This window comes from Schistocerca piceifrons, chromosome 8 (assembly GCF_021461385.2).
Source record: "Schistocerca piceifrons isolate TAMUIC-IGC-003096 chromosome 8, iqSchPice1.1, whole genome shotgun sequence".
Lineage (NCBI taxonomy): Eukaryota > Metazoa > Arthropoda > Insecta > Orthoptera > Acrididae > Schistocerca > Schistocerca piceifrons.
This window is the reverse complement of record NC_060145.1, coordinates 397,512,700-397,536,955: the sequence shown is the minus strand read 5'-3', so window position 1 is coordinate 397,536,955 and position 24,256 is coordinate 397,512,700. Positions and strand designations below refer to the sequence as shown.

At 40.5% G+C, this 24,256-nt stretch overlaps 1 protein-coding gene across 1 annotated transcript in view; it reads right to left on the bottom strand.

Annotated features, from left to right (window-relative positions):
* The window catches only part of LOC124712378 (protein still life, isoforms C/SIF type 2), a 568,005-nt gene that overhangs the window by 79,524 nt on the left and 464,225 nt on the right, over nucleotides 1–24,256 (bottom strand). The window contains exons 7-9 of the mRNA XM_047242673.1: nucleotides 20,245–20,431; nucleotides 7,444–7,710; nucleotides 4,437–4,546 (exon numbers count right to left, since the gene is read on the bottom strand). Of these exons, the coding sequence (XP_047098629.1) occupies nucleotides 4,437–4,546; nucleotides 7,444–7,710; nucleotides 20,245–20,431 (564 nt within the window). The remainder of the gene's footprint in view (nucleotides 1–4,436; nucleotides 4,547–7,443; nucleotides 7,711–20,244; nucleotides 20,432–24,256) is intronic.

Here is a 24,256-nt window from a genome sequence, read left to right as displayed (position 1 = left end):
TTGTGGTTGGCAAGGGAGCCAACACCGTTTTACTAAAGGACGCCAAAAGGCACGTGTTTTAGCTCACGCAGGCTGGCATGACGTCTGGAACAGGACAAGGAAATTAGAATTTAGAAAAACTGACGTAGCTGGTGGAATACTTAACTTTAATCCATTAATGATGAACGTCGCTCTTGACGGTACATGATTCACAATATCAATAGTAACTGAATATGGCGCCTTGCTAGGTCGTAGCAAAATGACGTAGCTGAAGGCTATGCTAAACTATCGTCTCAGCAAATGAGAGCGTATTTTGTCAGTGAACCATCGCTAGCAAAGTCGGTTGTACAAATGGGGCGAGTGCTAGGAAGTCCCTCTAGACCTGCCGTGTGGCAGTGCTCGGTCTGCAATCACTGATAGTGGCGACACGCGGGTCCAACGTATACTAATGGACCGCGGCCGATTTAAAGTCTACTACCTAGCAAGTGTGGTGTCTGGTGGTGACACCACAACATGTTGCAATGTCAGCAAGGAAATGTGATACGGAAACAGCCTGAAATGGGGCAAGACAATTCATAGCTCTTGCATCATGATAATGCACCCATACATTCATCCCTGTTCGTGCACAACTATTGCATAAAAAATGAAATTACTGTGCTGCCTCATCCTCTGTACCCTCCAGATCTGGCCCCTGTGGACCTTTTCTTATTTCCAAACTTGAAAACTCCATTGAAAGGATGAAGGTTCACAATGATAGATGAGACAAAAAAATTTGCAGATGACACTTTGTGTGATTCAGCAAGAGATGTACCAAGACTGCTTCTGGAAGTGTAAAGGGCACTGGGAGTAGCGTATCTATTGTGTTGGAGAGTATTTTGAAGGAGGCCATGCACAATAAGTAAAACACAAGGGTTGGAACATTTTGTGGACAAAGTTTTAGAATTTTCTGAACAGACCTTGTTCACCTACTGTGGCTATAAATAATGACAGTCATTAAATTTGTCTCTAATGTTGGCAATGCTCATGGAATTTTATCATTTGATTTATGACTTCTCTTTCTTTTGCCTTTGTCCCACATTAGCACACAGTCAGCATGGACTTGGCATGGCTAATTTAAAGGGTGGCCAGATGCCCTTCCTATTGCCACTCCATTGCCACCCATCCCCCAGGGCATAATATGTGTACCACAATTGTCTGCATGCAGTTTTATTCATGTAAAAGAGAGCAAAAGTTTTCTAAATGTTTGTGTATCATGTAACTGAGACTGGACTTGGGTGCCAGCTGAGTATTCACCTAGTGGGATGTGGGAAACCACCTGAAAGCCACATCTGGGCTGGTTGGTACACCGGGTCTCACTATTAATCTGTCCAGATCCGATCTGAGGTTGGCACCTCTCCCTGTATGATATGTTTTATGACTGAATGGACTTCCAGGGGTGTGAGTGGATTTCACAAGCTATTTTCATAAATATGTGGCTGAGAAAGTAACCATGACCATTGCTATCATTCCTTAACTATTTATTTGTTTCACTGTATAACATTCCTTCACTTCTTGCCAGGAAGCCATTAGAATATCACCCACTGTCATTGTCCACATGTGAAATATGCTGTTTTGCTATGCAAAGTGATAATGCTCAGATCAGCTTAGGAATATTTACAGATTGATATGAACCATCTTCCTGCACTACTGTACTTGTGAAAGTGTTTTGGGAAGGGCCACTATCCTTCCACAGACTTTCACAGTTCCTACACCACTGTGGGCCTTTTAGGCATGTCACTACACTTGGACACACTATAAGAACCAACTGTTGTTGTTGTTGTTGTTGTTGTCTCCACTCCAAAGATTGGTTTGCTGTAGCTCTTCATGCGAGTCTATTCTCTCCATGGCTCTTTATCTCTGCATAACTACTGCATCCTACATACAGTTGATCCTACTTACTGTATTTGAGCCTTGGTCACCCTCTACAATGTTTGCCCTTCACACTTCTTTCCATTACCTAACTGAAGACTCTTTGATCCCATCAACCTATAGCCTAGCCTGGCACAAAGATAGTTCAATGCTCCATTTCACCTCATTCCACAGTGATTACTGATTAACTGTTTTTGTGAGCTAAAGTAATCTCAATTTGGTCAAGTTCAAAACAGACAATTTGGTAGGAAACTTTTATTTTGTTTGCACATAATTAATTTCATGAACTAATGTGGTTTAGAATTATGCATCAGAGTAGAGGATAAGTGTGAAAGCATCAAGAGCCAACATGGCCAACTTTACAGTGTACTGTTTCTGGAAAGGTATACATAGCAACTGGTAAGCTTCTAGACAACATTGGTAGAGGAATACAATTACTATTTCTTCAAGTTAAGATGTAGATTTAGCACGGGAACAACTGCTTCCCTGGAAGAAAGAGACCATCAGTTTTTACAGGCAGGAGAGACATTTGCAAAGCTTTTTTTAGATCTGATAAGGGCTCTTTTTAGAGTTGGAGAGCAGGACATGAGACAAGGTGTAGAAATTAACTTCATACAGTTTTATAGCTACTGGCAGAAAAAGGTCTAGTAAAAATAAAATAGTTACTCCTCACTGAACCAAGATTATGAGTAGGAGCACCTTCTGGTTTTTTTGGGACCATGCACTTTTCGGAAGTCAGTGTGAGTCTTTAAAAAACTGAAATAGATTTTGTGAAGTTAAACATGAAAAGAGCCACAGAGAACCTACCAGGCTTTTCTTCATGCTGTATTACATTGAGAGCAGCTTTAAGCATTGGCAGTTCATTCCAGCAGCAGCTATAATGGTATCACTTGATGTTAGCAATGACAACACAGCTATGCAACTTGCCTCACATGCCACATAAGTCTCTGACATGCTAATGCCTCATGTTTGTGCCTTCCTGACAGTAACTGAAATTGTTGAGGACTGCTGGGTCACAAAAAGCAATGTAAAGTTCTCTAACATTAGGTGAAATCATGTGAGTAATGAAGTAATGTGTAAGACCCATGGCAAGATTAACATTTGACACACTCTGCTTTTGTGCCAGGTGCAGTTGGAAGTGCGGGAAGTTTTATGTAGTTTGTACTGTTTTAAGAAACCACCATGCTTCAAAGTAAATGGTCTTCTATTGAAAGTTAAATTTTCTCTTATCAGCTCATCAATCGAAACCTTTCTCTGGAAAAGGTAAGTACTTTTCCATTGATTTACTATATAATGGAGAGAGTGCATCACATGATCATACTCTTTGAAAACACAAGTAGGTCGGTCTTACAGAACTCAGCCCTCCAGAAAGCAGGATGATATGCAATGCTGAGGTAAATACATTTAGAAAGAGGTCAATTACCATGCAATCTGGGCACCATAAGAAAGGTGTGGTTAGGTATCTTTACTTGGCCTTCTGCACAGAACAGAGCATGCTATGGTGATAAACAATCCATTCTTACAGTCAGATTGTACCACATTCTTCACCCTCCACCCCCCCCCCCCCCCCTCCCCCCTATTTGATTCAGTACCACATTAGTTATTTGATCTAACTATCCAATCTTTAGCATTCTTCTATAGCACCACATTTCAAAAGCTTCTAGTCTGTTCCTGTCTGAATAGTGTATCGACCATGTTTCACTTCCATACAAGGCTACACTCCAGAAAAATACCCTCATAAAAGGCTTCCTAACATTTAAATTCATATTCAATGCTATCAAGATTCTTACCTTGAGAAACACTTTTCGTGATTTTGCCAGTCTGTTTTTAACATCATCTCTACTTCAGCCAGCATCAGTTATTTTTCAGCCCAAATAACAAAATTCATGGACTACTTTTAATATATCATTTTCTAATCTACTAGTGGACTGAAGCAGACATATTTAAGCTCCCAACAAAGCAATTTATTTCCACTTCAATAAACTTCAGCAAAGTCTCTTACCTGATGCAAAACCTCCTTGAGTTAGCTATTAACCAACATTCTAACAGAAGTTTTTTTAAGGAGAAAGGGGGAGGGTTGGGGGAGGAGAAAGAGAGAGAGAGAGAGAGAGAGAGAGAGAGAGAGAGAGAGAGAGCCTGCATATTAAAGTCAAGCCTCTCCAATCTTCACTTCACTAGTAGTGATCTGTGAAAGAAAACATAACAGTGTATCATGCCAACTCCTTGCACTTGAAATATAGCTCTGCTAGTCCCCATAGAACACAGTACATGCAACTACTAAAACAGATCACCCGGCTATACATCCAACAGGATAAATAAACTTACTTTATACACTCCATATCTTTCCCACCCAAATGGCATGTAGCATTTGAGTACTTCACAGGCAATTTGAAATTGTAAGTCACATAATGCAGTATCCAAGTTGAAATTTTCTGAGTTACACACTCAGTGTTTAATGCACATATATTTCTCCTCTACTGGCATTCGCATTTACTATGAACACTGGCACTTATGTTATTTTCTTATGAAAAATTCTGTGTTTTTTATACCTTCAGTAGATTTTCTATTTCGAATGAGTTCGTCCGGGAAGTAGTTTTTCCGCCAGCTTCACTAGAAGGAGCAGGAGAGCTCTCCGCCTCGGGAGAGTAAAGCTCCTTGCCTGGAACATTTAAATTTGTTTTTTTGAAATACTAAAACCTCCATTTTGTGTTTCATTTGGTAGTCAATGATTCAGGATAACAAAATTCTACAATATTGGCAGAAACTATGGAAAGTGTTAAATAATATTATTTAAATTAATATTAAAAGCCCATTTTGACTTACAGATAGCACTGTGAATGTAATTTGAAGAATACACAAGAAAATGAAATAGAAAGTACGCTGTTTGTAAACTGTATAAGAAAGAACAAGTTTCACAGGATTTGTAAGGTTCGCCAATGTTCTGTCATGTAAAGGATACAAAACCAAGTAATCAAGCAAAATGATGAGTATTATCTGAGCTTCTTGTCTCATAATGTTGTTCGGGCCAAAATTTAATAACAATTTCCAGCAATCAGACATTAAGAGGACTTAAGATGATGCCATGGTGAAATGCAGGGTGATTATAATTAAGGTTCCAATTCCAAAATGCTGTAATTATATTTGAACAGAATACTATCAAAGAAGATGAAAATATTATGGAAACAAAATTTAATGAAAATTTTGGCACTAGATGGCACCGTATTCAGCAGAATTTGCAATGAGACACTCACCATGAATGTATTAATGAAACATTACATGCTACTGGCAAAGTTCTTCTACAAGAATGGTGACTGTGTGTCAACAGCTCTGCAGAAGTTTCGGGTACTCAAGAGTATGAAAAACAGTGTTGATAAAATGTCCACCAAGAGTCTGGAGAAAATGATTATAAAATTCAAAAAGACATGTTCTTTTGAAATGTTATGTGGCAGAAGGAGAAAACGACTGATGTGACATCAGTAGAAGATGTGGCCACAGCATTGCAGGGGGGGGGGTGGGGGGGGGGGGGTCAAGCAGTGCTGTGCAAACAGGCAGTGCACAGGGAATTGCCCGAACTTTGGATATGCCTATGACCATGGTGCATAAAATTCTACAAAACATCTTGCATTGCTATCCATATGAAACTACCCACCAGGTTTTATTCCATGAGAATAATTGTATCCTAAGACTGTGATGTCATCCAGGACAGAAGGATGGTCGGCATCCATCGTAATATCATCTGTATGTTATTGCAAATCCAGATTTCAGCTAACAGTGCAACTATCATCAGTACATTACAGGCAGTCATGTAGACTCAGTATAGTTATAATGACATATATGACAATATAAATTTGGCATGTACAGGCATCAATCAATGCTTACACATCAAAGTTATACTGTAACATGGCACTCCACCGCACATTACAGTGTCAGTGAAAAGCTGCAGCAGAGGTATTTTGGAAATACTAGGATTACCAAGGATCCTATGTGACTTCTGGCTGGTAGGGTTATCTGGAAGGTGCTGTATTCAGTGCCCCAATCACAAACACATCTGCAATGAAGGCACACATTGTGCAACACATTCTTAATGTGACCCTTGAGACACTAAATCTGTCATGTAACATGCTGTTTCTTGATTTAAACTTATGGCAGAAAATGATGAACAGCATACTGAACATGTTTTTCTCTGGTCTCATGACAATTGAAACAGATTTTATTGTTGCTTCTTATGCAGTTTTTGGTTTTAGGACAGTTAAAAATTGATTTCCTTGGTGCTTTTTATGAGGTTTTTGGCCTCAGGACAATTAAAAGCTGATATCATTGTTGCCTTTTATGCAGTTTTTGGTCTCAGGACAATAAAAATAAATTTTTCCAATCTGATATGGTATGACCTTGCTGTTATGCCACAATTGTTGAATGCTAAACTTATGCAGTACTTGGACAGTACAGCTGATGCAATGTGTGATTCATCTGTCATTTGCAGCCGGACCCATTTAAGTTATGATGCTTACAGTTCCATCTAGTGGGGAAATTTTCATTAACTTTTCTTTGTTTCCATAATGTTTGCTCCTTGTTTGGTAATATTCAATTCATTATTCTGAGCACCAATTCTTTTTTCCCAGCATTTTGAAACTGGACCTTTAATTATAATCATTCTAAACATTACACACAAATTCCATTTTCGTGTAAGATTTTCTTCATTTTGATATTAACAGAAAATAATTTATCTAACCGTTGCCCAATATTAACACATCCAAGATGCAACTGTTGCATATGGTATTTTAAGCAATATTTGTAGGTATCAGAGCATAAACAAAAGCCAGAAAATATTCAGTCACAAACTGTATTTCTTGAGTAGTTTCATTACACAGAAGAAAAAATATTTCAAAATGAACTTAACTATTAGACGTAAAATAATGTAGTTACCATAGAGACAGGTGGCAGCATTTATGAAGGATAAGGATTTAAAGCTTTCAAACCAGCAGTGCCTCCATATCATCTGATGAAGAGAAAGGTACATGGGAAACTAATTATATGGAAAAATCACACACCATTCGCAGCCCAAAAGGACTTTAATGAATGTGGGAAGATGATAAATATTTGTGAGAAGTGTTGCTATTTAGCTCTGTGGTTATCTTGCCCATCTAGTCATTTTAATAAGTTACTTTTTGTCTTCAGATGGAGTGCCCCATAACCATTTGTTTTAGAGCTTTAGGGCTTCAATTCCTTTTTTGTCTTTCGGTCAATGTAATTCACCATTTTATCTGGGCCTTTATAATACATATTTTATTAAAACTTAAATGAATAACATGTTTTCAAGCAAATTTTGGCCTTATGAGATTTTAATTGAATTCTTTGACACTGTTCCTACCATGAACAGTAACTGACATTGTGGGCACCAGAACTAAGCAAAGGGTAGAAGCTCGAAATAAAGTACTGCCATTCAAATTCAACAATCTACTACTTCTCGAGATGAAAAACTTGAAAGAAAGTGGTACAGCTCAAATGAAACAATCTACTGATTTTCTGGATGTAATCATGTTTAAAAGGAATACTCACTCCAGCCGGGTGCAGGAACAATGAGCCCTGATATCATCTCTTCGCTGATGATAGGGGGATCTGAAGGGGGAGGTGGGCAGACGAGGCTCTCGATGATGTCGTCCGTCGCACGCATAATACCCACAAGATCTGGCGGCTCTGTCCGTGATGACCTCATCATCATGCACAGGGCGAGTTCTTCTTGGAGAACACTCTCGAGATACATCATGTCCAAGTCGCTCACTATAGCACCATTTATTACCATGATCTCGTCGCCCTTGATTATTCCTGTACAAAAAGTTATTATACAGAAATTTATTTACTACATTTACTGGTTTGTATAATGTGAACTGTACAGCATCAGTGGATTTAATGGAATGCTAGATTACATGCAAGTTTTACTGGTGTGCATCATTTTCTAAATTACAAACTGTTCCAAGAATAAACTTATAACCAATAATTTTTCAATGTACTTGTGTGAGACAGTGATTGTCATGTGATCAACATCCACTGAAAAAGGACTATTATTTTGATCAATATCTTAAGTTAATGCTGTGCTTTTAGGCAACTTTTATTGTTTTTGTTATTGCCAGACAAATTTTGGCTAATGTGACTAATTTTTATATTAGATAGATCCTTACTTTATAAGTATACAAACACCCAAAACATATATAAAGCAGTCTTAAGAACAACTGCTGTAATCATAATTGGAGCAGATTACTGTTAGTCATAAGAGTTAGCATAGATTGTTACTCACCACATAAAAGAGATATTCAGAGAGGCACATTTCAAAGTAGACTAAGCTATCAGACAAAGAAGCCCTTTGTCAGGGCTAGACACACACACACACACACACACACACACACACACACACACACACACGCAGTCATTGTTGTCTATGGGCACTGAGTCTGCGACTCCAATGGAGTGTTGGCACCTGGAGATGACAGTGGCCATGCGTGTTTCAGTTGTGAGCGAACGCTTTTTTAAGCCTGACAAAGGTCTTCATCCCTTAACTTAGTTAACTTTTAAATGTGTCTGTATGCTGTTCAACATTTACTATATGTGGTGAGCTGCAATCTGTCTTAATTCATATTGCTGTTACTCCATTCCAGATTTTCAATTGTTTGTTGTTGGCATACTTTACAGAAATAGGCAGAAGATATTTCTTTGATCTATTAATATACAACTTAACTCCCTCCACACCTCTGAGAGCATACATCACTTGACTCCCTCCACACAGCTGAATGCTCTCCATCATGATGAGATTTACAGAGAATTATATGTGAATGAAACTGAATGAATGAATGAATGTGTTGTAGCAGCCCCTTATTGTTAGAGGGCCGCAGAACCAACACGCAAGACAAATTGCTAACCCCCTTTCTGCAGGGCAGAGAGAAACATCACCAGTGGACAGAAACAGTAAAAGACTTACCAAACAAACACAGAACTACTTCGCCAGACAACATGTGACAGTGTTCCACCAGTCAGAACTGATGTAGCACTCCGCTGACCTGGCTTTATAAGCACACCTAGACTATCAGATTGGCAGTGTTTACCAACTGCTAAGAACAGCTCTGGCCGGTACTTATGCCAGCCCTAGCCTTGTATTCACTCGCCATAGTCTTGTAGGAGCATGTTGTATTTTGTGGAGTAGTTTTGTGCATGTGCATGCACTCCGTGTTAAGGCCACAAGTGGCCCATCGGGACCATCCGACTGCCGTATCATCCTCAGGTGAGGATGCGGATAGGAAGGGTGTGTGGTCAGCACACCACTCTCCCTGTCATTAGGATGGTTTTCTTTGACCAGAGCCGCTACTATTCGGTCGAGTAGCTCCTCAATTGGCATCACGAGGCTGAGTGCACCCCAAAAAATGGCAACAGTGCATGGCGGCTGGATGGTCACCCATCCAAGTGCCAGCCATGCCTGACAGCGCTTAACTTCGGTGATCTCATGGGAACCGGTGTATCCACTGTGGCAAGGCCGTTGCCGTGGAGTAGTTTTGGTCAGCATTTTCTTCCATTGTCTTGTTTCCTTATCTGTTTTGCTATCACAGAATTGTCTTTTTTTTTTTTTTTTTTTTTTTTTTTTTTTTTTTTTTTTTTTTTTTTTGCGTTTAAAACTTAGTGTATGCCAAGAAGGCGTTTTTCTTTAATTGTAATAAAGTGCATCCGAACTGACTGTTAGTTCTTTTGTGCTGACTGCAGGACACTACAGTTATTGATGACAAGGATACAACTTTCATTTTCGAACAGAATGGCCTCCTCTGAGGAGCTTCCTCATTCCTTGGTGGAAACTACAGGAGATTCAGGCAATGCTCACGCATTTGGACATTCGCTCTCACTCGCCAGCGTTGCAAGAAGCAACCCATAGGGTCGATTCCATCGCAGGTAAATTGAACACTTTACACGTGGCTCCACCAACGTTTCTGGCTTTCAATAGGCCTGTCAAACCATGGCCAAATTATGTTGAACAGTTGGAACAAAATTTACTGGCACATGGGATCCACGACGAAAATCAAAGTCAGGCTTTGTTTTAGCAACAGCTGGCCCACAGGTGTATCGTTTAATTCAACAATTGAACCCTGAGCAGTCCCCCTCGAGACCTCCCATTTACTTACATTAACGGCTGCCTTTTTCAGTACTTTGATGCACAAATACATGGCACCTCCACCAGTCAGACTTTCTTTTCTTGTCAAAAGTCTCCAGGTCAGACTTATCTTGAATAGATTATAAAGCTCCAGGGTCTCTCCCGCGATTGTAAATTCTGGTGCACTGACATCGCCTGCAAGCAGCCTTATGTCTCTTTGTTGATTTGCAGTATGCTGGTTTTTCATGCACCTATCTCTCGACATCTGTCTGCTGATCATTCATGCGCTTGAACAGTCTCACAGGTTACAACCACCATGTCTTGATCCAGCTGTTTTCACAGCTCGCCAGTTGCTTAGCACCGAGTGGGAGCCTTGTCGATCCATTGGCCCACTCCATGACAGGAAGTCTTCCACCCCGCTTCTATCCTGTCCAGACTGTTTACGGACCCACCAATGGTCAGAGAGCCTCCACTGGTGAGTAAGATGCATGGCTTACAGCCAAACAGGCCCTAGCACTGTGGTGTGTCAGGCTTCACAAAAACATCATGTCGATGCCACGCTTCCTGCAGACTCACAGGCTCATCGCGAATCATCACATCAGGACCTGGAAGCTTTGCATTCCATTGACAGCCAAGTATTCTCCATCATTCCCCAGTCAGGTGCCCATTTTCTCATTACCTTGGAGGTCATGCATATTCCGGTGGTCTTCCAAATTGACACAACATCATCTGTCTCTATTGTGGATGGTGCCACATACCAACATTTGAGTTTGCCGGCTTTATCCCCATACACTTGCACCTTGCACAGTTTCAGTAATCACTCTATATCCGTCGATGGCGTTTTTTCCACACAAATCTCTTACAATGGTTGTTCCTTCACAGCTCAGTTTTTGGTGGTTGGATCCCCTGGTGCAACTAATTTTTTGTCCCCTGGGTTTATCTGTGCAGGACGCAGAACAAGTGGTGTCAATTCCCTCATCGCCCCATTGCTCAGAAAATGCAAGGGTTTCACTATGCATGTTCAGCTTCTTCCCTCTGCTGTTCCTCATTTTTCTAAGGCCTGCCCAGTTCCCTTTGCTCTCTGAGACAGGCTCCAGGTGGAACTTCGCCGCTTACAGGATGAAGGCATCCTTTCTCTCGTCGCACACAGTTGTTGGGCGACGCCTATCGTGATAGTCGAGAAGCTGAACAGTGCTTTACACGTCTGTGGCGATTTTAAGGTCATGGTCAATTCTCAGTCCATCATCAATGCCTATCCTGTCCCATTGGTGGATGACATCCTCACACATCTTGTGGGCTCAACCGTTTTCACCAAAATTGATTTGTACAATGCTTATTTGCAGCTGTCTTTGGACCAGAAATCACAGCAGATCCTAGTCATAAAAACCTTGTGTGGCCTTTTCCCATACAACTGCCTCCTGTTTCGCATTGCCAGTGCCCCTGCCATTTTCCAGTGTTGTTTGGAATGCCTCACAAGCCATGTACCCGGGGTAGCCAATTATCTGGACAATGTCATCGTCAGTGGCTCATCAGCAGTGGACCTCGTGGACAAGCTATACTGGCTGTTTTCTGAGGCTAAACTGCGTTGCCAGAAAGAAAAGTATGACTTTTTTGCATGAGAGGTCAGCTATCTCAGATTCATGATTGATGCCCATGGCCTACATGCCTCTGAGGAGTATATTGAGGTGATTCAAAACTGGCCTCCTCCCACCAATGTAAAGCAACTACAGTCCATCCTCAGTCAAATCAACTATTATCAGCATTTAATTCCACAGCTCATGGTCTCACAGTCACATCCTCACTTCCCAAGTACAGCGGCCCGGGTTCGATTACCGGCAGAGTCAGGGATTTTCACCTGATTCGAGATGACTGGGTGTTTGTGTTGTTCTCATTTCATCATCATTAATGGAAGTGGTGAGAGTGGACTGAGCAGAGGTTGGGAATTTGTACAGGCACTGATAACCGCTCAGTTGAGTGCCCCACAAACCAAAAATCATCATCATTGGCATTTTATACCCCACGCCACTGAGATTTTGGTGCCCTTGACCGGGTTATTGCACATGGGTGCGAATTGGGTTTGGGAGACGGTGTATGAGCTGGCTTTCATACATCTCAAGTCAGCTCTCTCCCGCCCTCCTTGTCTGACTGCTTACGATTCTTCTCTGTCCTCATCATCACCACCGATGCCTCAGACTATGGCCTGGATGTGGTCCTCTCACAAGTGGTCGACGGCGTTGAGAGACCTGTGGTTTTTGCATACAAAAAATTGACCAATGCTCAAGCCAAATATAGTCAAATTGAAAAGGAAGCTTTGGTGCTGGTTTTTGCCCTGACAAAGTTCTACAATTTCATGTATGGTCATCATTTCACACTGCAGACTGGTCACAAACCTTTGGTTTCTTTGTTTCACCTGGGTGCTGGAGCATCCACCCAGACGGCACGCCGTCTCCAGCATTGGGCACTCTTCCTGGTGATGTTTGACTTTGATATTGTCTACCATACTTCTGAATGGCATGCAAACACCGATTTTCTGTCCCAGCTGCCTGCCGTAGTGGATCGTGAGTTTGATGCTTCCCACTTGGTGTGTTTCCATGTGGACCCAGACATGGACGCAGCTCTGGATGTGCTTCTGTTGGATGCCGATGCAGGCTGTTGGGTCACCGCTCAGGATCAGACAATGCAGAGGTCCAGCACTTTTGAGATCATCGGCAAAGTCTCTTATTCTGCAATGGAGTTATCCTTTTGCATAGCAATTCTGATGTTCTGTGTCTGCATTGCACCTCCGGGTCCTTGACCTTCTTCACACTGGCCACAGGGACATCATCCTCACCAAACAGCTGGCCCGCCGACACATTTATTGGCGCGGTATGAATAAAGACATTGTCTCCCTTGTATCAGCCTGCAACATGTGCCAAACATGTCAGACGCACACCCGCACCAGTATTTTTCATGGCCAGATGCTGCTGCTCCATGGGATTGTCTTCATTTGGATTTCACAGGGCCCTTTCGTGGTTCCCAGTGGCTCATCCTGATTGACTCTGGGTTGGGATACCCATACACTTCCCATGTGATGAGCACCACTTCTGCTGAGAGTATCAAAATTCTCTGGCACCTCTTTGCTGTTGACGAGCTCCCCAAAACGAGTGTTACGGATAACGGTCCACAGTTTACTTCAACCAAGTTTAAGCACTTCTGTACTGCCAATAGAATTTCCCTTGTCCATACTGCCCCATTTCATTCTGCATCAAATGGCCAGGCAGAATGATTTGTGCGGACATTCGAGACCCAGCTCAATAAGCTGCTGACCCATCACCCGCTGGAGGAGGCCGTGCTTCTTTTCTTGGCTACACACCACACTGCCCCCCCATGCCATTAAAAGTCCAGCTGAGACACGTCATGGTCCACCATTCTGCTCCCCCATATCTTTCCTGGTTTCTGGTTCCTTCTCACCTTCCTGCCTGCATGCCGATGCACTCTTTTTGCGTCAGGCAAGAGGTCTGGGGGCGGACCTTCTCTTATCCACGGGTACGCTGTGTGCCTGCCAACATCACCGAACTCTGTGCTTGGGTGATGGCATCTCTTTGATGGGCTGACGGTTCCACCATACGCTGGCACCTCAACCAGCTTCGCCCCTGTCTGGTGGACCATGAAGCCCCGGGGGAGCTGCCAATGCCTACTGCCGACCACTCTGTAGCAGAACCTTCACTTCCACCTGCACCTCACCCACTGTCTCCACCACCAGCTGCCCATGCTGCGTCTCCACCTCCCACCCCTGCTAGCCATAAACCCATGGACATCAACTAGGTCGCCCATACTCCTATGGACGTTTGTGGTGCTGTGCATCTATTTTCCCAGGGGGAGAAATGCTGTAGCGGCTCCTTATTGTTAGAGGGCCTGCAAAACTGACACGCAAGATGGGTTGCTAACCCTCTTTCAGCAGCACGGGTAGAAACATCGCCAGCAGACAGAAACAGTAACTGACTTTCCAAATAAACATGGAACTACTTCGCCAGACAACATGTGACAGAGTTCCACCAATCGGAACTCTTATGACTGCTGTCGTACTCTGCCAACCTTGCTTTATAAGCATGCCTAGACCGTCAGACCGTCAGTGTTTACCAACTGCTAGGAACAGCTTCGGCCAGTACTTACGCTGGCCCTAGCCTTGTATTCACTCACCGTAGTCCTGTAGTAGCATGTTGTATTTTGTAGAGTAGTTTTGGTCAGTATTTTCTTCCATCATCTTGTTTGCTTACCTGTTTTGCTACCACAGAGGAGTGGTTTTTTTTGTTTGCTTCTGCATTTAAAACTTAAGTGTATGCCAAGGTGGTGTTTTTTCTTTATTTGTAATAAATTGTGTTCAGATTGACTGTTAGTTCTTTCCTGCTGACTGCAGGACACTACAGAATGAATGTTTGATTGTACAATGCAGGCTTTCATGGCTGGTATTTACATCTTGTTAAGTATTAGCCTATGATATATGAAAAGTTTTTGTGCAAAACATTTTGTTTCCTAATACTGGAGACAACATAAGAGGCTATAAAGATGCAATTAGTACTCACAAATTTCAAAATGCTCAGCAAATAGTTGAACAATTTGGCTTGTTGAGCTTTATTACATTTAAAAATACTAACTGCATCTGTATAGCTTCAGGTGATCTTTACCATAGCATAAAGCCCTTACAACAACCATCTCCAAGGAGATAAAGTGTTCATTCAGCAGAAGTGACCAGTAAGATTAACATGTAAAGTAGATAATTGTACAGCTTGCAGAAACCATCTTAGGATTCTTGTACTCACTTTCTAATACATTCACTACTTAACGTTATTTGTTGCTGATCAGATTAAGCAAAACTATGACGTACACAATTACAATAAAAGGCATGAAAGCTATTTCCACGTACACTTTGCCACCTCATCTATGGTTCAGAATGGAGCTGTGTACTCTGGAGAGAAGATATTCAACAAGCCCCCATCTAACTTAAAGCAAGAAACTGATAATCCCTCTGAATTCAAAAGAAAATTAAGAACATACCTCATTAGCCACTATTCCTAGCAATTATCTGAATATCTAGATTCATTACTGTAAGTATGACTCAGTATTTATAGATGTACATAAATACTAGCCACCAATAGCAGATTAACAGCAGTTATACAATATAACTGCAGAGGCAGCAGCTTTTTTCAAAACATATGTGGGACATGCTTGACAGACGTGTTCATGTTCAAAGAGATTTCAGGATTGCAGTCGGTCGTCGTAAACTTCATTCCACAATATTTTGGCTGGACAACTGCCAACCATCTACAGGTGAACTGAACAAGGACTGACGAAGACATTCTCCACTCCATGTTATATAGTGCGCTGATGGTACTCCTGCACATGTGTTGAAGTCGCGGAGACAGAAGGACCACAGCGCCCAGCGGCAACGCCCTCGCTGGTGAAACTGCAAGACTCAGCTGCCATCGGTATTGTCGCTGGCCGCAGCTTTGGAAGTCTTCTGGTGTCTTCGTCTTGAGCAAATTTTGGAGATGATGGGATTCCACATGTTATTCAGTTGGTAATCACTGAATAATGCGTGGAATCCCATCATCTCCGAAATTTGCTCAAGATGAAGATGCCAGAAGACTTTGATAGCTGCAGCCAGTGACTATACTGATGGCAGCTAAATCTTGCAGTTCCACTAGTGAGGGTGCTGCCACTGGGCAGTGTGGTCCTTCTGTCTCCATGACTTCAATGCATGCGCGGCAGTACCATCAGCGCACAATATAAGATGGAGCAGAAAACGTCTTGTCAGTCCTTGTTCAGTTCACCTGAAGACGGCTGGCAGTTGTTCAGCCAAAATATCATGGAATGAAGTTTACAATGACTGGCTACAATCCCTAAATCTCTTTGAGCAGTTGATTCACTGGGAAAATTTTAAATTTTACAGATGTGCTCATGGTTGTCCTCCTTCATTACACACTCTCCAAGAACTCTCATGAGCTCTCATTGAAGAACGGGAGTGGACACCATAGGGTGACCTCCGTAGACTTGTATAGTGGATGTAATGTAGATGGCAAGCCCTGATAAATATTCATGGAGGGCACACACATTATTGAAGCTCTCAAAGTCCGATGAATAGCATCCAGGATGACAGAATGAATGATTGCTTCCACTTTGTTTTTGACATCTGCTCGACATTTCAGTTCTTTTTATGTAAACAATTGAGGATGCAATGAGGTTTTGTTGTATACTTAATTTGTGAAACATAAAGGTGTAATTTGACAATATTATGAACAGGAAAGTTGCCATTTACCATATAATGGAGATGATGAGTTGCAGATAGGCACGATAAAAATATCACACACCCCACACACACACACACACACACACACACACACACACACACACACACACACACACACTCTCACTCACTCACTCACTCACTCATTCACGCACATGCCACTCATCCACACATGATTGCAGTCTCAGGCACCTGAGGCCACACTGCGAGTTGTAGCACCAGACTGGTGCCTATCTGCGACTCAGCATCTCTGTTATACAGTGAGTGGCAACTTTCCTTTTCATAATGTTGTTACATTCCATCCTAGATTTTCCACTTTTTAAAGGTATAATTTGGTAACATACCAGTCCTCAGTTATTGTTCAGTGAAGTATAGCAGACACTTAAAGTCATATTTCCCTAATTCTTTTGAGTTTTCATTCAGTGGAACATATTTCACAGTCACGTGAGCACATAGTCATTGTGATGTGCAATATCTTTGTGATATCAAATTATATATATATATATATATATATCCAATATGACTAAAAACAAAATGTTTCCATTTAATTAGAGCAAAGGAAGGCACACTTCCAACTGGTATGTGTTACAAAATTCATTTTTTCAGAATTTTGACTTTCTGAAGTTCTTACTTGGTGGGGCAACTGTGAGTAATGCACATACAATACTACTGCTAGATTGCTTACATGTTGCTAAGCTAAAGCTTGTACCCACAATAAATAGCAATGAATACAAAGTAATTTGCTGTTGTGGAAATTAGATGTTTTGTTTGTTAATTGTTTAAGACTCAAAAACTGCTCTGCTAATATTCCTGATATCCTATGATGTGCTACTGTGAATAAAAACATACATAACTGTTGTATGCATATAATCGTAACCTAATAGTAGTTAGTCCTGAGCACTTTTCCTTAAATTACTGTAGCATCTACTTGTAGCTGAATTTGTGAAGAATATTCATCTTGTCCAATTGCTCCCTACGACTTTAATGTGACTACCCTCTTTCATCATTGTGTAAATAGTCTAAAACAGTCAATTTTCTTTAGAGAAGAAGTTTTCCCATATCAGGGTGAATTGGAACTCCACTGACAAGACTTTGGGAATGTTCAAGGGCATTTTCTGAGTTTTTTAGTATAAGGAACTCATGGTCTCCAGTGACTCATTACAGAGTATTAATGTTATAACACTTTTCCTTTTTGTTATCCTAATTACCTTGTCAAAACTTCTTCACAACTATGAAAAAGTCTGTAATATACAATAACTACAATGTACAGCACTAAACACAGAGTAATCTACAGATCCAAAAGTACTGTGACATGGTTTCCGCTGCTGCACAATCAGGTCATCATGGTGTCATTGTGCCACTCTTCTACTGCATTCAGTGAATCCACACATGAGGTGCTACTGGCCATTGCTTTATCCCTAACCTGTCCATACTGCTGGGTACCATTGTTAACATACCACTAATGCAAAAAGTAAATTGGGCATAATTGTTGTCAACAGCTAGTACCGTACATGAATGGAACAAGTTTGTTTCCAAACAAGACACATGGCATATACTTTTAACATTTGCATCACTGTGCATATGTTTTCAGGGCATTATGGATAAGAAGTAGATATGGGTAAGAAGTCAAACAAAATGCAATTATTCTGCATCAAGTCACAGGAGGCCATAGGTCCCTTACAACACAATTCCCAGAAAATATCCCTAAACAGCTTCTAAAGTTTTGGTAAACTGAACTAGAGTAAAACTGCAAACAGAGAGATGTGCACAATGTTAATAGTCACAGAATCCAACCCCATGAAGAGGAGAAGTACACTAGATTCTTGCTAAACCAGCCATTCCTCGCACATATGGGTGTTGGATTAGCGGAAGTGCCAGATTGTTGAGAGTGCCTAAAATTTAGAATAAAAATTTTATCAAAGCAAAAGATACATTAATTTTTACAGAAAACTTAGTCCTTGAGTGTGTACCTGCGTATTAGTATCACTCAACATTCACTATGAAACATGTCCCGAAGTTTTAGTTGACATGATGATGATATGCAGCAGTAGTATGCTTTATCACATAACGGCTTTACAAGCATTTCATAGGTCCTGCCACGTTTCTGATTATTGCATAATGTACTCCAGGAAGACATCCCCAGCTTCAGCACCAGCAGTTCGAGATATCCTCAAGTTCTCTCCTCCTATGTCCTCTTCTTCATCTGTTTCATTGTAACTTTCCTGTGAGCCTATGATTACCCCTTTTCTGCTGAAGTTTGGTCATAAATAGTTGCTCGTCCAACACTGTTGCCAGCAGCAATGATTTCCTGCGAAGAACCTCAGATCAGTTTATATCTAATTTCGAGTTTCTGCTTGAGGTCTGGCATAATGTGTTTCCCTAAAGAAGCCATGATAATGATCCACAAGGAAAGCCACAATTACAGGAATGTCAAACATTATAATTAACTAAAAACATTGTTGCAGATGAAATTTTAATATTGTAGGCGTCATTTCAGGTTGAAAGCCTAGAAGCTGGAAGTGTGCCAGATTACTGAGAGGCCGGACTACTGAGGGCCATATTACTGAGAGTTTCATGTAGTCAACAAATAAGTGACAGAGCATTGGGGCGAATATTGCAAGGGATGAGGCATCTGTAGTTGATTGTTGTCAGGGTAAAGCACTGGAGGCGGTGAGCTGCACACTACATTGGTGGAGATCACACTCTGACCAGAGGTGCTAGTGAATGATGAAAGATCACAACAAATGGCAGGCATGACAGGATTTGAACTCCAAAGGTTGGGAACCACTTTAATGGTAGAACATTGTATAACAGTGTCACACAGATTAGCACACACAGACGCCCAATGTTTGTAGTCACAGAATCCAACCCCATGAAGAGGGGAAGTAGCCAACAGCTAATAACCAACATGGCACTGAGGCAAATAGTGCAGGGGATGAGGCACAGTAACAAACTAGTCAAAAATGAACATATCTGATAGTAGAAGGCAGCGTATATAATATAAAACCCTGTAGTTGGTTGTTTTGAGGCTAAAGCACCGGAGGCAGTAAGCTGTGTACTAAATTGGCCAGTTGTGTTCTTCCATTGTTCACCAGCGTCTCCGGTCAGAAGGTGGTCCCCATCAGGTTGTATACAGCTGACTGCCTCCAGTGCTTTACCCTCATGACAACCGACTACAAGTGCCTCATCCCCTCCACTATTTGCCCCAATGCTTTGCCTGTTATTATTTGTCGACTACTCGCCCTATCCATGGGATGGTTTCTGTGACCACAAATGTTGGGTGTGTTTCTGTGTGCTAATCTATGTTATCACATGAAGATGATGCTTTAACACAGATAAACTGGTCAGATGAATAAATCATTAATTAACAGCTGTTTGAGGTTTTATCAAGTTCAATTTACCATGAATTTCAGTGGCTGTGGCTGCCCACACTATAAAGTTGTGTGTTCTAGAGTTTTGTCAGTGGAGTTATGATTAACCCTTTACATTTGGCTACCTAACATCTAAAGGAGGAAGAACAATGAATTCAAACACCATGATAGTGAGAACAAGGAGTATCATCTCACTTCTTATTATTACTAATACCTGTTGAATATTCTGAATCAGAGCACACTTCGAATTTCATTAAATGTATGCTGAAAGATCAACTATTCTGTATGTGCAAAACAAATATCATGCTAAACTGAACACTATATTTCAACTACTATTTCTACAAGGTCTACAAGGGGTTGTTGATCTTTTATAGCTGCATCTAATTATTCCGACTACAAAGAAAGTGTCACCAGTATAATTAATATTAATGTCTGACATTTCCATATAATTAATTTTGTCTGCATATTTTCTGAAAACACTATACATTCCATAGACTAACTATGTTACATCCTTGAACACTTCCTAGCAAGCTGAGGAATATACTATTTTGCTTAAAGAATAAGTGGCTTATAGTTACCATTCTGCATAGCAACACTCTTGTCCTCCACTCTGCTCACATAACAGCACAGTTCGTCTTGGCGATCGGCGTTCTCGATCAGTTCTGCTTCCACTGAGAATCCCCACATCTGTTCCAGAGTGGTACGCTGAAGCTCTACCTGATACAGTATCTTTGCACAAACCTCCACTATCTCGTGTGTGTGGAGCTGTAAATTGAGTTATAAAAGAAAGAAATGTAAACTTTTTTCATTAGTTTCACAATTTCCAACTCATAAAATCAAAATATTACACACACACACACACACACACACACACACACACACACACACACACACACACACAAACGTGGCAACTGCAAAACTGTTGATTATCAATTATTGAGAGCAGTTGGCTGGGCAGATGGAGGTGGGGAGGAGGTTGAGAAGGACAAATGAGGCAATGAGGGAGTAGCAGGAATGGTGTGAGGCAAGCCTTTTGAGAGACGACTCAGTGGCTGCACAACAAGATAAAAGGAATTCAGAGGATAGAGGATATGAGAGGTACAGAGAAGAAAGGGGGGTCGGTGACAGGGAAGGGCAGATAAGAGAGGTAGGTGGAGATGAAGAGAGAGAGAGAGAGAGAGAGAGAGAGAGAGAGAGAGAGAGGGAAGGAAGCAAGAAATGGAGAGGGGTGTACAATGGGGAAAGAAGGGGAGGAAGAGGAAGAGGAAGAGAGAGAGAGAGAGAGAGAGAGAGAGAGAGAGAGAGAGAGAGAGAGAGTATATCCTTATGAGGGTGCAGGAGGGAGGAAGAGTGGTGGGATAAGGCAGTACATGATCTGGATGGGGTAGGAGTGATGTGAACAGAAGAGAGAAGGAAAAATTTAAGGTGAGACAAAGGGAAATAGATTAGTGGAGGTTTAGGCTATGGTGATTGTGAGAGTGTAGGATATGTGGGAGAGACAATTTCCAGCTCAGAGGAGCTGGAATGATGTATCCATATGGCTCATGTAGTGATGCAGCTGTTGCAGTCATTTGTGTTGTGGTGCACAGCATGTTAGGCAACTGGATTGTCTAGTTTGTGGTTTACAATAGCTTGGCATTGGTCATTCATGTGTGCAGTCTATTGGTTGCTTGTCATGGAAACATGGAATACTGCACAGTAATTGCAACATTGTCAATACGTAACATGGCTGCTTTTACAACTGGCCCTGTCTTTTATAAGGTAAGAAATGCTTCTGACTGTAACACAGTGGGAGGTAGTGGGTGGCTGTGTGGGACAGGTCTTGCACCTAAGACGACCACAAGGGAATGACCCATAGGATGCAGGATTGGGAGCAGGATTGTATTTTCTACAAAGGAATAAAACTGTACAATAATTGTCCAAGGAGATTAAAAGAAAATTAAAATCCTAATATTCAAGCTAATAGTTAAAAGTACATTTCTTAAATAATCAATACTACAGAGTTAAGGACTATTTGGAAAACACAGACTAGAGAATGGTAAAAAATAGATGTTATTTAACAATAAACAACTATTATTATGCAGTAAACTGTGTTGGGTTAATGATTTTTGCTGTAAAATCATATACCCAGGACCCGCGACAGAAATTTCTAGCTTCTTTACAATCTCTTTGAGTCAATATCTCATTCATTGTGATGAGGTGCTGACAAAGCTAACTCAGACAGACCAAGGGGACAACAAGAAGAAGTCAACAGAACAGCAGATGTATCGTCAAGGTTCTGATGCCAGCCACGTGTGTGTGTGTGTGTGTGTGTGTGTGTGTGTGTGTGGTGTGTGTGTATGACCTATAACACAGGCATTGGTTTCTCTCTGTGCATGTTCAGTAGTGTGATGAACTCTCTTGGTAAAGATCCAGAAAGAATATATCTTGAAAAAATAAGCTCAAGAGTTTTGAGTAATTTATGCAACTTAAAAACAAACTGATAACTGCAAAAATAATTTTGTTTAGTATTTATTCTCATTAATTTGATGCTGTTTCTAATATTCTAGAAACCCACAGTGATAAACCTTTTAAATTGGAATAAATAACAAATTTTGACCACCAATTACTTATAAAAATTTAATGAAGGAACGATGTAATGAAACACGAACAAATCATAAAATGACAGTTGATTCCCAGAAAGCTCCTTCAACATAAAGATTTCGCCAGCAGTGTTCAATCTATGAGCATTGATTTTTATTTCACATTGCAGACAACTATTCAGTTAAGTGTTATAGCAGTGCAATAGTGAAATTAGAATTCTCCATGACCTACTGTAGCAATTTAAAGCAATTAAAATTATTAGTGTCTATTCAATAAGCTACAGTGTCTTATGATTTATAACAAGTGAGAGAGAGACACTGTTATCACATCTCAGTTTCATGCAGGATTACGCATTTTTAACAGTAATCACATGAGTAACAAATATTTAATAACTGTGCACTTCTTAAAGAAAATAACGAAAGTGTGACTTTATGTTACTATAGTATAAACCGAACACCATGCTTTCAAAATAAAATAATACTCCTAAAAGAACTAATTCCATAAAATATTAACCATAAATTACAAGAGTGTGTTGAAAAGTGATGCCTCTGAATTTATTATGTGAAAACTCTTAAAGTCTTTTGAAAATAAAGCAAACATTATTAACATTCTACATCTTTATACTTCATGTCTCTGTATTTGCAGCCCTCTGCCACTAGAGGGCTCCAAATTGTAGCCTGTAACATGGTGGTGTGTAAAGTAACTATGTCAGTGTGTGAGAAACAGCTTGCTATAATTCAGTACAATGGAGAGTTGGAGTGACTTTTTCATTGATTTTTGCGTTTTTAATTAGAAGAAAATCTTTAGTGCCTTAACTGATGTACCTCCTGGGTTTCTAGTTTGAATGCTCTCCTTTTTATCTGTTGACTGAAGTTTTGATGGAGTAGTAAAGAAACTTCAGAAATATTGAATCCAAACACATACCAGGAAGGTAATGCACAAGTGGGTGAAGAAAGATTTTGGTGAAAGATTTGGAAATATCTGATTACATTAAACTATGCAAAAATTTGAAGCCTGTAAATGGGGTCAATGATCTGAAAACAATTCATCAGAAGAAATTCATGATAGGCAAATTGGTGACTGATGTGAAATCCAAAACACACTTCAAACTGCTTTCTGCCATTAGGCAGATGTGGATACACTTTCATAAAAGTATCAAATAGATTCAAAGTGCTCTCTCTGAAGAACAGGAAATGGAGCATATTAATGTTTTTATTTCTGCTTCTGGTGTTAAAGTGCTTTATTTAATTTAAAAAAGTGAATTTTCAAAAAATGTTATTGAAAACTCATCAAAATGCAATATGTCCAAAACAGTTAACGTGAAAAGGCATATCATCCACTTAAAACACAACAAACCACATTTAATCAGAACACTCCTCACATCTTGACAGCAAATCAAAAAATTACACATTTTTATCAGTAGCCCTACAGATGTATTTTGTATAAATTTCAAAAAAAATAATAAAATTATTTTTGCTGTACAGGTTTTTCATTTGTCAGAAAAATTTAACTTTCTGTGAGGTTGTGTGTTTTGGAAAGTTACTCATCATACAACAATAATGGAAATTCTTGGATGAAACAATGCATAGAATGAGAGAAAGGCAAACCACTCACAGCAAACTGATGTGTGGAGCGTAGTAACACACAACAGGTAACACTGTTCACTCTAGTTTTCAAAGTCTTGCTCTTTTTCTAGTAATGTGAAATGTGTTTTATTCATCTCATAATACACACAATTTCAGAACATTTGTCTGATGTACAGGAGATGTGTCAATGTTACAATTTGCTTATTTGAAATTTGGTCACACTCAGATTACCAGAAAAGGAACAAGAGCTTGAAAGACAGTGTGAATAGTGTTTGTTGCTGTGTGTTTGTATGCTCCACTCATCAGTCCACTAATGGTGAGTGGTAGCCTTTCCCTAATCTATGTAACCATAAATTTACAAATAATGGAAGATCCAGGATTGAATAATGACAATCTTATGAAGTACTACTTTGCTTCTCAC